The following is a 16511-nucleotide window of genomic DNA, read 5'->3' as shown; positions in this document are numbered from 1 at the left end:
AAACAGCTGCATTGACCTTCTCCAATTTTTAATGGCTCGCCTTTAATACTGCACATATTCTAATGTTCCTGAATAATCATGGTCTTCTGTTTACTTTAATATACTAGATAAATATTCTCTCCCCTACAGTAGCAGACACCATAAAACATGCAATACACAATTATCTAATGTACGAGTAAAACGTCCGATAGTATTTGACATGTTTAAAATATTTTTGATAATGTCAGAAGCACTTGCGAGAACAGACAACAGAAGACATTAGTAATTTTCTGAAATAGAAAGGGCGAATCTTAATTTAACACCACAACACGCTGCATTCACTGTATTAGCGATAGTCTCCACCAGAGGGCGTTGTGATTACATTAACACGTGTAGAGGGAGTTGCAGTCGTCATTTGTTATCACAGCAAGATCATTAAAAAGGATAACAAACCAGTATTTAAATCTGACAACGAGGTGCATTTTGATCAAATATTGGAACATGCTAAGATGACTGTTTGATAACTGAAACAATGATGTACAGTAACAGGGTGTCAAAGTGAATCAGAGACAGGCAGGAAAGTTAAACTCGCCCTGCTGTAACCTCTGTGTTTTTTCTTCCACAGATATTAAATACAAGACAGAATGTATGTTGTGTTTTATGTGTACGTAATATAGTCTTTATTGTTGAAATGTTAACCTTGATTTTAGGCTTATAGCAAAAAAATTATTGATAACTTTACATTCTTTCAAATACATTTACATTTAGTCATTAAGCAGACGCTTTATCCAAAGCGATTTACAGATGAGGAAACATTGGAAGCAATTATAACAACATATAGGCAACAAAGTGCGTAAGTGCATCAAAACTAGTCCATTAAAGCCTAGCACAGTATAGATTAAAGCCTATTACAGTATACATTAAAGCCTAGCACAGTATACAAAGCTAAGAAGAGTGAGGTTAGTACAATTTTTTTTTAAGAAGACAGAATTAGAGGTAAAAATACTGAACTTCCTGTGTGTTCTCTTTCAGCTATGTTGGAAAGTTTTGCCCTCTGGGCCTCTTTTGTGCTTCTAGCCTAGTTGTGTTTTAATGTAGTCTTTCTCATTCTCATTCTCACTGCATTTCACCATACAAGTGGTTCTTTGTTTGGGGTGCTAGGCGTCAGCTCATGCATCGCTAAAATCCTGGAAGACCCTCCAACCCCCCATTTTCTTTTGTTTGCATGCTTTCTTTCACTCTGATTATGTGTTTAACATCCTGCTGGAACGGGGGCATAATAGTTTCAGTGTGGGACAGCTTTCCTTTGGCACTCTGTCAGCTGGAAGGTATGAGGCATTATATGAACCCTTGATAGAAATCCTCATTCACCCGTAAACCTGAATAAACCTTCCGCTCTTGCTGTTCAACAAGTTTTTCTTGAAACAACACAATTGAAACAAACAAACTAATAACTTTTAAGGCATTTTATAGACCTTTGTTACAGAGATAGGTTATATTGACCACAGGTTGTTACTTAAGGAGCTTGTCCCAAAAGAAGTGGGTCATGTCTGATATATTCCATGCTTTCTGAATTTGTGTGATTGATGTGTGAACAATGAAATTCAAGTTGTTACTCCCTGAATAACGTGTTATTCTCCGTTAAAGCATTTAGTTTTTTGAGAAAACATTATGTTGTGTCCATACAATGGAAGTCAATAGGGTCCAATGTTCTTTGGTGACCAACATGCTTCCAAAAGCTTTCCTGTGGCGCAGTGGTTAGATCATTGCAAAGCCAATGTCATGGGTTTGATCCAAGTGATCGCACATACAAGCAAATGTATAGTATAATGCAATGTAAGACACATTGGAAATAAGCTTCTGCCAAATGCATAAATATAAATGTATTTTTGTGTTCTGCAGAAGAAAGTTATAAATGTTTGATATGTTTGGAATGACACGAGTGATGATAAAATAATTTTCATTTTTGGGTGAACCATCACTTTTTAGGTTATTTATATCCTTTTGCTTGGGTTGAACATAGATGCTTTTCAAAAGAACCAAATTAGATTTTATAGGAGTTGAAGATAATGTACTTTTCTGCAATTGTTTTGCAGCTTCTCAGTATAATTGTTTGAGAGGGTGAACCATCACTTTTTAGGTTATTTAGATCCTTTTGCTTGGGTTGAACATAGATGCTTTTCAAAAGAACCAAATTAGATTTTATAGGAGTTGAAGATAATGTACTTTTCTGCAATTGTTTTGCAGCTTCTCAGTATAATTGTTTGAGAGGGTGAACCATCACTTTTTAGGTTATTTAGATCCTTTTGCTTGGGTTGAACATAGATGCTTTTCAAAAGAACCAAATTAGATTTTATAGGAGTTGAAGATAATGTACTTTTCTGCAATTGTTTTGCAGCTTCTCAGTATAATTGTTTGAGAGTGAATAAATAATGACGGAAATGTACGTTTTGCATGAATTATCATTTTAGTGTGACAAAAGTGTACCATCTGTTTAATGTTCAGTGCGGAGATACCTTCACATCCGTTGCATCTTAGCAGAGCTGTGTACAGAACTAACATCAGAGGGCTTTGGTTGAAAATCTTTAGCAATCTTCAGACAAGATTGAGTGGCACATTCTGAAAGAGAAAGACTGTGCTGACATTACTGATAGAGAGAAACATGAGCTCAGTTGTGGGCTGATAACCGATGAGAGGAGGGCTGATGTGACAACAGGAGTGACTTGAAGATGATTGTCAGATGTTGAGAGACTGATATGGACTAGTCACAAATATGCAAAGACAGACAGACAGGGTTATTAGAGAAAACATGATGTATAAAGTAAGCAAATGTAGGTAAGACTCCGTAAGAGAAATTGAATTGCGATGATGTTTCTGTTTGGGTTCATATGTTTGGACTCATATGCTTATACACACCACAACTTTACTTTTCATCAGTTTGGTGAGTCTTTGAAGCCTCAGAAATCAAGGAGGAGACAATTAATATCATCACATGAAACGTTAAAGCAGACTTTTAGACGAACAGGAAAGACTAGCGAAGGCTTTTTGTTTTTGCTCTTGTAAGAAGAAAAGAACAAATGGCTTGTCCACCAACAGACAGGACTGTTACAGTGGGCCTTTGTTTCTCAGTCTGGATATAAATGGCCTTATCTGAAGCTCTGTCTGCAGCATGCCAAGCTTCTGTTTGTTTACAACACTGGACCACAGTTTCCATGACCTGTTTCAAACGTGTCTGCAGCTTATATTTGGTGCTTCTGAAAGACATCTGAAATGGAGAGAGAGAGTGAGATCAAGAGAGAGGTGTAGTCAGTGAGCATAAAGGCCTTTTATACGTCCCAATGAGAGAAATGTCTTTAATGGTTTTGTGATCAGATCAAAGGAATTGGAAGGGGGGAGAATTATAAGGTAGCATCTGTGTGAAAACAGATAAAACAGAAAACAGAGACTTGAGAGATAACACATTTGTATTCACAGGCTATAACGCAAAAAACTGCAATGCTTTAAATAAAACGGGTAACACGGCCATGGTTCGAACTCTCCACGTCTCAGGCATGTAAGAATGTCGAGCATTTGAAAAACGGGGCATAGCAAAGAACACAGATTACCACTAAAGCTCTTGCATAATTGGCTTAAGACCTCATGTTAAGCATACAGATTTACAGAGCAAAGGCTTTAATATGCAATAATATTCAGACATAAGCTAACAATTTTGATGTTGCATAATGCCTAAAATATTATAATACGACCCCAAAATTTCACTTCACTCAATAGATCTCCTGGGTTGTATTATTTTCTAGTCACTTAAAAGTTACACGGCACTGATCTTAGTTTCTCTTAGTCATGGTTTGCCTCCCAAGATTTGTTCTGTATGAATATCTTTTGTTAATATAACTTTATCAAAATAATTAATTCAACAACTACATTGAAATGTACTTATGTATATATTGCTATAATATGTACTTACGGCACTTGATGGTGTCATGTGGCTACAATTAGACTTTATGAAATGACTTTATAAATATTATCCTACTCATGTAGTTGCATCATATGATTTTTGTTTTAATGCTATGTCGTATCCTACACATAATATAACGGCATTGTATTTTCTTATGTTTGCCTTAACAAACATTCAAGTGCAATATTTTTCATAGTAGCTTTTTTAAATTGACTCAACATTATTGAAAGGCATATAAATGATGACAAAAGTTTTTCATAGTATTTGCATATTATATTGTATTTTATATTGTAATTATATTATGTATGACTAATAGAATATGATATCATATATCAATAGGCTACTATATTGAAAAACTGTAGATGTTTCTATGTACAAGCCAACACCATGAAATATGTTTTGTTTGTCATCATTTTAATAGGGTGAATTCGGTTACACAGTCATCAAGTGATCCATGACACTATTCCAAAACAGATTGTTGTACTTTGTTACCCATTGAGTAATGTTGTAAATATGTATATGTAAAGAAAACAAGATGTACAGATTCAAGTCAAGATCTGCGTAGTTGCGCACGCACTACACAGCGTTTGATCTCCTCCTATTGGCTATTCTGCGTGAACCGGAGACTCCTCAAACTTGTGACCAACACTAGACGGAGGAAGGCTCTCGTTGTTGTGCAGGACCCTCTTAAACAAAGCAGCTGGACACGCAGGAGTGAGGAGCGCACATGGTTTAAAAGTTGCTGAAAAAGTCGGAATATTACAGAGACCCGTCGCTGTTTAGGATACGCGCGACAATGGGAGTCGGGGTAAGTCACGTAAACTTTGTTTGATTTCGGTGCGTCATATTTGCTGCTAAATGTAGAGATTCAGATATAGGCGACACATTTTTTCATTGTTTTATATTATAGCGGTCTGAATTAAAATAAAGTATCCTTACGTGTGGGCTGTGCTATATTCTGGTCATTAGATAAAAACACTTTAAGTCTGAATCTGTTTAACGGTTGTTTATTGCCGCATTTGTTTAATTATAAACAGTGTAGACAATAGGCCTATTATTAGAATATATTTCAGTTTGTTTAGACTGAGGGTTGTGAGTGTTGGTAGTATTATATTATATTATTGCTTTCACGTGTTTACTACTAAGTTTCTACTATGAGCAATTCAGAGTTTTCTGTTCATGGAGATGTACAGTCACAGTTTGTTGTAGTTTCATTCGTTTTTACTTGTGTAAGTGTCAAGGAATAAAAACAGGCAAAGGATAACCGCACAGAGACATAAACACCTTGGTTCACAAAAGTCAACCGGGTCTTTCTGTAGCTTTCTGGTAGAGCATTGGTGACCAGTAGGCTACAGTTTGATCACCGAGATACACATATGCTGCTTTTCTTAAATGCGCTGCAAGTCACTTCCGATAGAAGCATCTGGTAAATGCATTCATGGAAATGTGACCGACACCGTTTAGGCAGCAACATCTGTTGTGATGCTATGTTTCAATTTGTCCGGAAATCAAATCAGAAAGTGTTTTGAGAAACATTCTCTCATCCATTTTTAACACCCACGACAGTCACTTGTGTGTGTCAGTCACAATAGGTGGCACTGCATGTTTGCCTGAAGCAACAATTGCTGTGAACTCTGGTTGACTGGACGGATGACTAAAATATGAGCACATTGTGCCATTGTTTATCTGCAGAGTAACGCTCACAGATACTCTAAAATAAAGTCATGATGCTACAACTTTCGCCTTCTGGGCAATCTGAAAAGTAACTAATAAATGAAGAAGCTTATATTGCATTTAAAGGGACACTTCACTGCTCTTCTAATTTTGTTTTTCTTGGAGAGAGGCCAAGACACCGTGGTCGCTTCCCATGTCCCAGTTTATTTGGACGTGTGCCATAGGGCATTATTGGGCTTGTTTTTCCATGTAGTAGATCACATCAAAAGGAGAACGATCCCCGAGGATATGTAGTCTCCTGAGAACTTGTGTGGTTGCCAGTGATGTATGTCATTTGTATATATTATGGATAAATAAGTGGTTTGGCTTTGTGATTCTTGCGGAACATCTGCTCTTAAATGTCCTTAGTGCTGCTGACCATACTGTAAACATGGAAAAAACAAGCATTTGATGCTCCCCTTTTATTCTCACAAGCCCTTTTCACACAGAGATCCTGGAAAATACACGGAAAATGTGTCCAGGAGTTTGTCCCGGGATCGTTCGATTTTGTTCATTCACAAAAAACATAATCTGTGTGTGCGTTCACACACATCTGTGAATATATCTGCCTTCCTTTATTTAGTGCCAAATAGGCCTAAATAATCTCTCTTTTTTCGCTTATTATTCTGTAGCAAAGACGTCAATTTTAAAAGGCAGTTTTTTTGCAACATAGCCTAACTGCAATATAAAAGGGACGGTATAATAATTATCAGTAATATGATGTACAAAAATCTGAGTTCAAAAAGTTTAATTTTAATAATAAATCTTTTCAAAACAAAGTTTAAAAAAATGTTGCATTTAGATTTTGTAATCATTACAGAATGAGCTAAAGCAGATCGAATGAAAAACCCGTTAATAAAGCATATTGCACACAATGTTATAAAAACCATGTTTATATTGTTTACAATGTTTTTGTTGAGAAAAACAATCTCAAATCGAGCCGGTGTCTGCACAGAAACACGCAGGCTTCTCCGCAGCGCAGCACGAGCACAGCAGGTGCACACAGCTGTGTTTTTGAAGGTTGGGGGATATAGGCTGATATGGTAACTTAATATACCAGAGGCTGCTTTTATTTAACTTAAGAAACTTTTTGAGATTTCAGTTGTTTCATATGAGTGTGTATAAGTATACGGTAAATGATAAATATAGACAGCTCAAATTTATTTATATTGATATTTATTTCCTTTGGGGGGGATTTGATGACAAAATAAGATTTACAATGATTGTGATATTTGTTTAACTTTTGCCCCAAAATGAATGTTGCTCTATTGTCTGCATTTTTTTATTTCTCTCAAAATAATTTTAACATCTGTTTCAGGATGATCGAGACCAGTATGAGTTGGCGGCGACGTCAGAGGGTGGGAAGAAGGAGAAAAAAAGGAAGAAGGAGAAAGATATGGATGAGTTGAAGAAGGAAGTTAATTTGGTGAGACATGACTCCTGAATATATACTCCAGTTTGTTGGGTTGGCCATGGGTTTGATTCCCAGGGAATGCACTGATAATTTACCTTTGAATACACTGCAAGTTGGCAGACACTTTAATCCAAAGCAAATGCTTAAATATTCAAAACATTTAATTTAAGCAAATCTTTTATTTGTATTTTGTTTAGGATGATCATAAATTGACTTTGGAAGAGCTCCACCGTAAATATGGTACCGACTTGAGCAAGGTAAGTGTAGTTATTCCAGCCTGATCTCTAACTCGTATCGTGGTTTTGTAGATGCGATGAAATCGTTTTGGTTGTTCCTGGATTAATGTAAAATTCTCTGTGACTCCACCAGGGTCTCACAAATGCCCGTGCAGCAGAGATCCTCATCCGTGATGGACCAAACGCTCTCACACCACCTCCTACCACCCCAGAGTGGGTTAAGTTCTGTAAGCAGATGTTTGGAGGTTTCTCCATGCTGTTGTGGACAGGTGCTCTTCTGTGCTTTCTTGCTTATGGCATTCAGGCAGCAATGGAAGATGAGCCTGCCAATGACAACGTGGGTGGAGATTTGTGTTGAGAGATCGTTCTTTTTCACTCCTTAGACGTTTCCTCATGTGATCTTATTATTGTTTGTAATGCAGCTTTATTTGGGAGTTGTGCTCTCTGCTGTGGTCATCATCACAGGATGTTTCTCATACTATCAAGAGGCCAAGAGTTCTAAAATCATGGACTCCTTTAAGAATTTGGTTCCGCAGGTACGTCCTTACACCGGAGTTACTTGTGTTGTTTAGTTCAGATCATACTTGATAATTCGGACCTGACTATTCTATCGTTTCTTTTCTAGCAAGCGTTGGTTGTCCGTGACGGTGGGAAGAAGAACATTAACGCTGAAGAGGTGGTGGTCGGTGATCTGGTAGAAGTGAAAGGTGGTGACAGAATTCCTGCTGACATAAGAATCATAGCCTCACATGGCTGTAAGGTGATTATGTGCTTTCTTTGCCCCCGGGTTTCTTGCCTTGATTGATAAGTGTGGTGAGATATTCACACTGCATCTCTGATGTTATGTAAAAATAGCTTTTGAATTAGATGTGGAAGCTCAATTAAAGCGAAATATATATTTTTTTAAGGTGGACAACTCTTCTCTTACTGGAGAATCAGAGCCTCAGACACGTTCCCCGGATTTCTCAAATGATAACCCTCTGGAGACAAGGAATATTGCCTTCTTTTCTACAAACTGTGTAGAAGGTATTTTATCTTTTCATTTGTTGCCAAGTGCAGTAATATACAATAAAACATACAGTATTGTATTATTAAAAATGAATAAAATAAAATGTATAGTCATAATTTCAAAGGATTTCGAAGAGAGTATCAGCTAATATCAACAACAGATACAATTGTAGTAAAGGAATGTTTTACTATATATTTTATTTTTTATTCATTTTTTATTCAGCATTTTTTTAACGGTCTCTTAATTTTTTCTGCTACTGTATGTATTACTTTTGTTTTAGGGACTGCACGTGGCATTGTTATCAGCACTGGGGATCGTACTGTAATGGGCCGGATCGCCACCCTTGCGTCTGGTCTGGAGGTTGGCCGTACTCCCATCTCCATTGAGATTGAGCATTTCATCCACATCATCACCGGCGTGGCTGTCTTGCTGGGCGTCTCTTTCTTTGTTTTGTCTCTCGCTCTCGGGTATTCCTGGTTGGAGGCAGTTATCTTTCTTATTGGAATCATTGTTGCCAACGTACCTGAAGGTCTTCTTGCGACAGTCACGGTAAGTTTAATTTGACCTTGTTTGAAAGTTCCTTTAATTGGCTTCAGTATTGACACGAAACATCTCTCTTTCAGGTTTGTCTCACGCTTACAGCCAAACGTATGGCTAAGAAGAACTGTTTGGTTAAGAATCTAGAGGCCGTTGAAACTCTGGGCTCAACCTCAACCATCTGCTCTGATAAGACTGGCACCTTAACACAGAATCGTATGACCGTAGCTCACATGTGGTTTGATCATCAGATCCATGAAGCTGACACGACGGAAAACCAGAGCGGGACTTCATTTGACCGTAGCTCGCCCACCTGGAACTCTTTGGCACGCATTGCCGGGCTCTGCAACAGGGCGGTGTTCCTGGCGGAGCAAACTGATGTGCCAATTCTGAAGGTTTGTTTTTTTATGTGGAGCACATGCATCCAACTCATAGGTTATATGTGAATTGGTATCTTGTATCTCACTGTTGTATTTAACTATTAGAGAGATGTAGCTGGAGATGCATCTGAGTCGGCTCTGCTTAAATGCATCGAGCTTTGCTGTGGATCCGTGAAAGAAATGAGAGAAAAATACGTTAAAGTGGCAGAAATACCTTTCAACTCTACCAACAAATACCAGGTACTGGATTTAGACTCTTGCTTATACTTATGTAGTACTAAAAATGTTCATGTCTCACCGAGGGAAATCAATGCATTAATGATTTAATGCTTGCATTTCTAGCTGTCAGTGCACAAGTACCCCAACGGTGGCTCAGAGACGAAGCACATGCTGGTAATGAAAGGAGCTCCAGAGAGAATCCTGGACCGCTGTGCTACCATACTGATCCAGGGGAAGGAGCAACCATTGGATGATGAAATGAAAGAAGCCTTCCAGAATGCGTATCTGGAACTTGGAGGTCTTGGCGAAAGAGTGTTGGGTAAGAGAGAAAACAGGTCTCTCAAATCACAGTTCACCAGTGTTTAAGGAATCATTCACCTTCAAAATAAAAAATCTGTCATCATTAACTCACTCTGTTGTCATTTTAAACCAGTGTGATTTTCGATCTTCTGCAAAATAAAATAAAAAGATGTTTGGAAAATGTTGGAAACCAAAAACCGTTGGTCCAAAAAGTCCAAAAATATTATATGGACACAAAACCAATGCAAGTCAATGGAGACCAATGGTTTTTGGTTACCAACATTTAAAAAAATATATATTTTGTGTTCTGCAGAAGAGAGAATGACAAGAGGGCATGTGAATAATAACAGAATTTTCATTGTGAAGGTGAACTATCCCTTTAAGACTATTATCAAATGCTAAAACTAAGAAAATAATGGATTTATGGATTTTAAAAAATGAAACTAAATCGTTGGACCAAAATAAAACTAAACTACAAGTACCATGTCTAAAAAAAAACATCCTTCACCTTTTTAACCATTCATGAAGCGTAACCAAATCAAAACTAAAATGTAAATTTCAAAAAAAGGTATTAAAGTGAATGAGAAAATGCAAAACCTTTGCTGAGCACATCGAGGACTTATCATTTCTTTTCTCTTACAGGATTCTGTCAATACAACCTTCCCGATGATCAGTTTCCAGAAGGCTTTCAGTTTGATACGGAAAATGTGAATTTCTCCACCGAGAATCTGTGCTTTGTGGGTCTCATCTCAATGATTGATCCTCCCCGTGCTGCTGTACCTGACGCTGTAGGCAAATGTAGAAGTGCCGGAATCAAGGTAGAGCCTCTGCTTTTGGACGAAACCATTGACCCTTGCTGAAATCATTATTATAACATGTATATTAACCTTTATATTTCTAAACTATTAGGTTATCATGGTAACCGGTGACCATCCGATCACGGCCAAAGCTATAGCTAAGGGTGTCGGCATTATCTCAGAGGGTAATGAGACCGTGGAAGACATTGCTGCTCGCTTGAATATCCCTGTCAATGAGGTCAACCCCAGGTAGGCTCTACCTTAAATGTCACTGTTACTTGTTTTCAAAGTAAATAAGTCAACGACTTCTTCTTTTCAGAGATGCAAAAGCTTGCGTGGTTCACGGTGGAGACTTGAAGGATCTTGATTGTGAACAGCTAGATGATATTCTTAAACATCACACAGAGATTGTGTTTGCCAGAACCTCACCACAGCAGAAACTGATTATTGTTGAGGGCTGTCAGCGACAGGTAACATTTTAAAGGACTCCAGTTAAAGTTTACCTTCAAATTACATTTCTGTTATTATTTACTCACCCTCATATTGTTTCCTTTTATGCTTTTACTTTCTCCAATAACACAAAGTTAGTTTTTTTGGACACAATGCAAATTGGGCCGAGGCCGTGCGGGGCAGAGCCCCATCACATAGACTGACCATCTTGCTCTCCTCCCAGCATGTGTGCGGCTCAAAAATCATTCACTGTGTTCCATACTGAAGTGATCATCCCTATGCCCTACTCTCTTCGTAAAGCTCTCTTTATTTGGAGCGATGTTTTGCTTGATGTCCCCTTCCCAAAGGGCCCTTGGGAGAGGGATATATTCAATTTGCTACGCACCGCACAAGATAATGGGTCATCTCAATCATTATTAATGTTGCATGAAGTTTCGAGAGAAAAATACTGGAAATACAAAGGTCATACATACAATTCATACATGCGTTAATAAATGAAAATATTAGATATTAACACAAGGAAAGGGCACAGGCCTACAGAAAGATGTTATTCTTATCACGTGTAGCTTTGTAAACACAGCAAAGGGCAATTTATATTTTACAGTTTGTTCATTAATAGGATTATAAGGTCGTATACGTAACCCTCAAATCCCCACAGAGCCCCGGCACATAACAAATCCCAATTTACCCCTGACTATGAAAGAAGTCCATTGGACTATCACAAAACTGTTTGTAGTTCCTAAATCAAATATAGTGCCTATGGAAAATATTTTATTAAAATATGATAAATATAATAATGTATAATTTAAAAAGTATTATATTACTTGAAAAAAAAAAATATATATAGATATAAAATGTAATATGATTATTTAAATACATATAACATTTTTTTTTATATCAGTACACAGGTTTGGAACATCCTGAGGGTCAATCAATAATAATTTAATTAGTTTTTTATATACAAAGTTTGTTTTTTAATAACAATTTTGATCAAAATGATGTTTGTGCTCTAGGGCGCCATTGTTGCTGTAACAGGTGATGGCGTGAATGATTCTCCAGCACTAAAGAAGGCTGATATCGGTGTTGCCATGGGCATCGCTGGCTCCGATGTATCCAAACAAGCTGCAGACATGATCCTGCTAGACGACAACTTTGCATCAATCGTCACGGGTGTTGAGGAAGGTACAGCGGGTTGCTTTTTTGTATTTTCTGTGATTTCTCAGTGGGCTGCAAACAGTAGGTAATGTTTTTCTGCACTGTAGGTCGTCTGATCTTTGACAACTTGAAAAAGTCCATCGCCTACACTCTGACCAGTAACATCCCTGAGATCACACCCTTCCTGTTCTTCATTATCGCCAACATCCCCCTGCCGCTAGGAACCGTTACCATACTGTGTATTGACCTGGGAACAGACATGGTCCGTGCACACTTCATATTTCCTTTCACACTTCACTGATTCTTAATAAACGGACACAGAGCAAATTAAACATATAAAAGGTGGCATATATAATATTCTCTCATTTTTAAGGTACCTGCTATTTCTCTGGCATACGAGGCTGCTGAGAGTGATATTATGAAGAGGCAGCCCAGAAACCCTAAAACAGACAAACTGGTGAATGAAAGACTTATTAGCATTGCGTATGGACAAATAGGTATGTGTCAGTTTTGGTTTTGTGGCTATATATAATTTGGACTTTTCTACTTGAAAACCTAGTTGGAACACTTATCTGCTACTTGAATCAATATGTCGAAAAATAATTTGACATATTTTGCTTGTCATCGGCAGGTATGATTCAGGCTCTGGCTGGTTTTTTCACATATTTTGTCATCCTTGCCGAAAATGGATTTTTACCATCAAAACTACTAGGTATTCGTGTTTATTGGGATGACAAACATGTTAATGACCTAGAAGACAGCTATGGGCAGCAGTGGGTCAGTATTATTTCTACAATTTACTTTTGCAATTCCTGGGAGTAAAACTGCAGTTTTACCCATTTAATCTTTTTTCCAGACGTATGAACAAAGAAAGATTGTGGAGTTTACGTGCCACACCGCATTTTTCACCAGCATTGTAGTCGTGCAATGGGCCGATCTGATAATCTGCAAGACCCGACGAAATTCTGTCTTCCAGCAGGGAATGAGGTCAGTCTGGGGGAACAAATGAGCTCAGATCTTTCATGGCTTATTGTGTTCTTGCAGAGATTTCATTTCATTTATTTTTTATCTATTAATCTTTTGGCCCACAGGAACAAAATCCTGATATTTGGATTATTTGAAGAAACCGCTTTGGCAGCTTTCTTGTCTTACTGCCCTGGAATGGGTGTGGCTCTCAGAATGTACCCACTCAAGTAGGCTAAAATAATTAAATTGTTCAAAACATTTTGTGTTAAATATGCTGGAGATTTGAGATATTGTTGGGTTTACGCTTTGTGCTTTATCTACAGGCCGAATTGGTGGTTTTGTGCCTTCCCATACTCTCTTCTCATTTTCATTTATGATGAAATCAGAAAGCTCATCCTTAGACGGAACCCTGGAGGTATAAAAAAACAACATTCTTTTCATATACAATTGCGCTTTAGAAAGAATGAAATGAAATGATACAGCTTTCCTGTAGATCAGTGGTTATAGCATGGCACTAGCAATGCCAAGGTTGTGGGTTAGATCCCAGGGGATTGCACATACTTCGCAACTAATGTATAGTGGATAAAAGCGTCTGCCAAATGCATTAAAATGTAAATGTAGAAAATTATTATTGATTACCATATACATACAAGTCTATTAGTTCCTCTTTTTCAACGATAAAAACTATTTTTTGTATTCTGTATTCGCAGGTTGGATGGAGAGAGAGACATATTACTAGATCATCGTATCAACATGATGTTAATGTGCTGTCGTTGTGCAGTTATAGTTGTTTCGCTGTTTTAAATTTAACATCTGTACATTTAAAAAATGTTTTTATATAGAACAATTGTAGAACTGAGGTCCTGTTGGCACTACACACCACACTAAAGATAGACATCAAAACACACAGTTGTGAATTAACTAATATGAATAAAATGTGTTCAGTTCACAAAAGATATAGTCTCACTAAGTAAATGTACTTAACTTTTGAAATGCATGGAATACATCTGCCTACAGCAATATAAAGAGCAAAAAGCAGAACGAGCATTATTTTCCAGCATATAGCCGCAAGGTATTAAGGGTTCTCTGTTGTTTAAATCTATGTAGTGGTAGGAGATATTGCATGCTAGAAAGTTTCTGCATTATACTTGCAGTCTGAATAGTTCTTTTCGAGACTAACAGCCTAGAATCTGAAGAAAGAAATTATGTTGGCATGGAGACAAACCAGTAGCTCTAAAGTATTTCATTCAATCTGAGAAACAGAATGTGCCTGTGTTTCTTTTTCTATTCTTCAATTCATTTGAAGTCTTCTGGAATGTTAAGCCATCCATTGCCTTTCATTATCTTGCAAGTCACGAATCTGGCGTCTTTCAAGTTGACTTTCAGTTATATGGTTTTGTTTTTAATCCACCCTGGACCATTTATCATTTTTCATTTTTTGAAGTTCGATATAAAGAATTTCTTTGGAGTGTTTGAGGTGATGAAGTACATAAAGACTTAAAATAAAACATTCAAACAGCCAAACAGTGGCACTGGTGTTAGAGCTCATTATTCTTACACATGTTGAATTCACAGTTCAATTCAAAATCTGAATGACATACAATGGTTTTATTGGTATAGTTATACCAATACTGTGACTCATGACTATATTCCTTCACCCTAGTTGAAGATTTTGTCCAATGTAACAACCCCCAGATAATAGTCTTAGACTTCTATTTGAATAACAAATGTTTTTATTTATTTTTGCAACACAGCGGGGCAGCTGATCTGTCTTTCCTTGCTTTCATCACATTTCATTATTCAGCCACCTGGCCAATCTGGATGCATTTGTAGACTACAAACCTACTTTGATCCGTCTTTTGATCACATGCCATGCATTTATTTAGAGTCTTGAGTGTATTTTGAAATCCATTTGGAATTGAGTTCTGGATGTCTATCTTTTCGGTCTGGTAGTATTTTTCTATTTTTAAGTTTTATTAGGAATTATAAAAATGTATTTAAACTTAAATATTGAAAATTTAATTGTCAAAATATTTAACCAAATAGATAAACAGATTTACCCATTTGAGGATGTTTTACAATAAAGGAGGCTATTTAGTTTTGCAATTAATACAGTTTAGTTTTTGTTTAATAAATAATTTTTCAGCCATTTTCCTTTAGACAGTTTAAATACCACGATAAGTCAACGGACAAAAAATGATTTCTATATATTCATATAGAGAGACAGAGTGCAACGCATCATCTCAAAATCACCCCCCGCCCTCCAGTTAGCTATATTAGATAATATTATTGCATATAAAAATGAGATGTTGGATATTTGACTTACCAGTGACAGACTGTTTACTGCACACGTATTGTTAGGCCGCCATCTTGGGAAGATCATACTCCACAGCTATTATTGTTTTAATATGTAACGTTACTTATTTTGTTCGATATATGGAGAAATTGAAAGTGAACGAACCATGGGATTTTCCTGAACGACTATGGGAAATGCTTGAAGATTTTAACACCGCAAGACTGACCATAGTTATATTCCCTTAACAAACAAGAAAAACAAAACACTGCATTGAATGCACAAGCAGCGATCCTACCAAGATGGCGCAACATTCAAGACAGCATGACAAAGCTTCACATTTTCTATAGAAAATTAATGGAGATTTTTCAGATAGGTAAAGTGGAAGTAATCACGTGACAAAAACAAGCTTTGTTGTTGTGGAAACTTTCTAATTACAAATGTCCAAAAAAAATTCAAATCTTTTTTAATGGGAGCCAAACCAAAATCGCCTTAAGTATTTAATGCCAGGATGTTTCTGTAAGTAGTTTCTGTTATGACGAATGTTACCTAAAGTACGCCTTGGCAAAAGTTCTTGACTGCGTGAGGGTTCTTCTTCTTTGTGAGTAAATAATGACAGGATTTTAAAAAATAATTTCTATAATAGTGCAGTTGCTTGTTTTAGCTTCAAGGGCTGTTTCCTCCATTGTTTATGAACCAAAGCAGTGGGTCGTAGCCTATTTCACTTGGTGGGATCAGCTTCACTGGGCTTTTGTTGGGCTGAAAATGGGGCTTGATTCAGGGGCTCAGTCGCTTCGTGACGGGAATGAAACTGAGTTAAGAACAAAAGGCTCAAGGGTTAAAAAAAACATTAGTTTTCTTAGCTCTGAGACAACCACATAATCAATGGACAGCAAATCCCACAGATTACTCACGGAGCTGACGTATTCAACAGTTGGCATAATGGTTATCTTGTTAACTGGAAAATGAATTATATTCTGTGCGTTTAGCAGTTCAGTGTTGGCACTATGTTGTTGCATGGCTCTCTGGAATACTGATACTGATAAGTCATGGTGAGTGGTCAAATATTTTTGCATGATTATAATAACATAGCACACTGTGAGGCCAT

The 16511-nt window shown here is 37.1% G+C and overlaps 1 protein-coding gene across 1 annotated transcript; it reads left to right on the top strand.

Annotated features, from left to right (window-relative positions):
* Positions 1–4558: 4558 nt before the first annotated feature.
* atp1a1b (ATPase Na+/K+ transporting subunit alpha 1b) lies at positions 4559–14639 on the top strand. Its single transcript, XM_079464497.1, has 22 exons — positions 4559–4742; positions 6966–7073; positions 7259–7318; positions 7431–7634; positions 7720–7833; positions 7923–8057; positions 8206–8323; positions 8587–8855; positions 8930–9238; positions 9329–9463; positions 9566–9761; positions 10385–10560; positions 10652–10788; positions 10859–11009; positions 12003–12171; positions 12252–12406; positions 12518–12641; positions 12776–12921; positions 13001–13131; positions 13236–13337; positions 13434–13525; positions 13821–14639. The coding sequence occupies exons 1-22, from the start codon at positions 4731–4733 to the stop codon at positions 13847–13849; spliced, it is 3072 nt and encodes a 1023-aa protein (XP_079320623.1). The 5' UTR covers positions 4559–4730; the 3' UTR covers positions 13850–14639.
* Positions 14640–16511: the final 1872 nt, after the last annotated feature.

Source organism: Barbatula barbatula (assembly GCF_947034865.1).
Source record: "Barbatula barbatula genome assembly, chromosome: 9".
NCBI classification, from domain to species: domain Eukaryota; kingdom Metazoa; phylum Chordata; class Actinopteri; order Cypriniformes; family Nemacheilidae; genus Barbatula; species Barbatula barbatula.
Note: the sequence above shows the minus strand (reverse complement) of the source record. Positions and strands in the feature narration are given on the sequence as shown.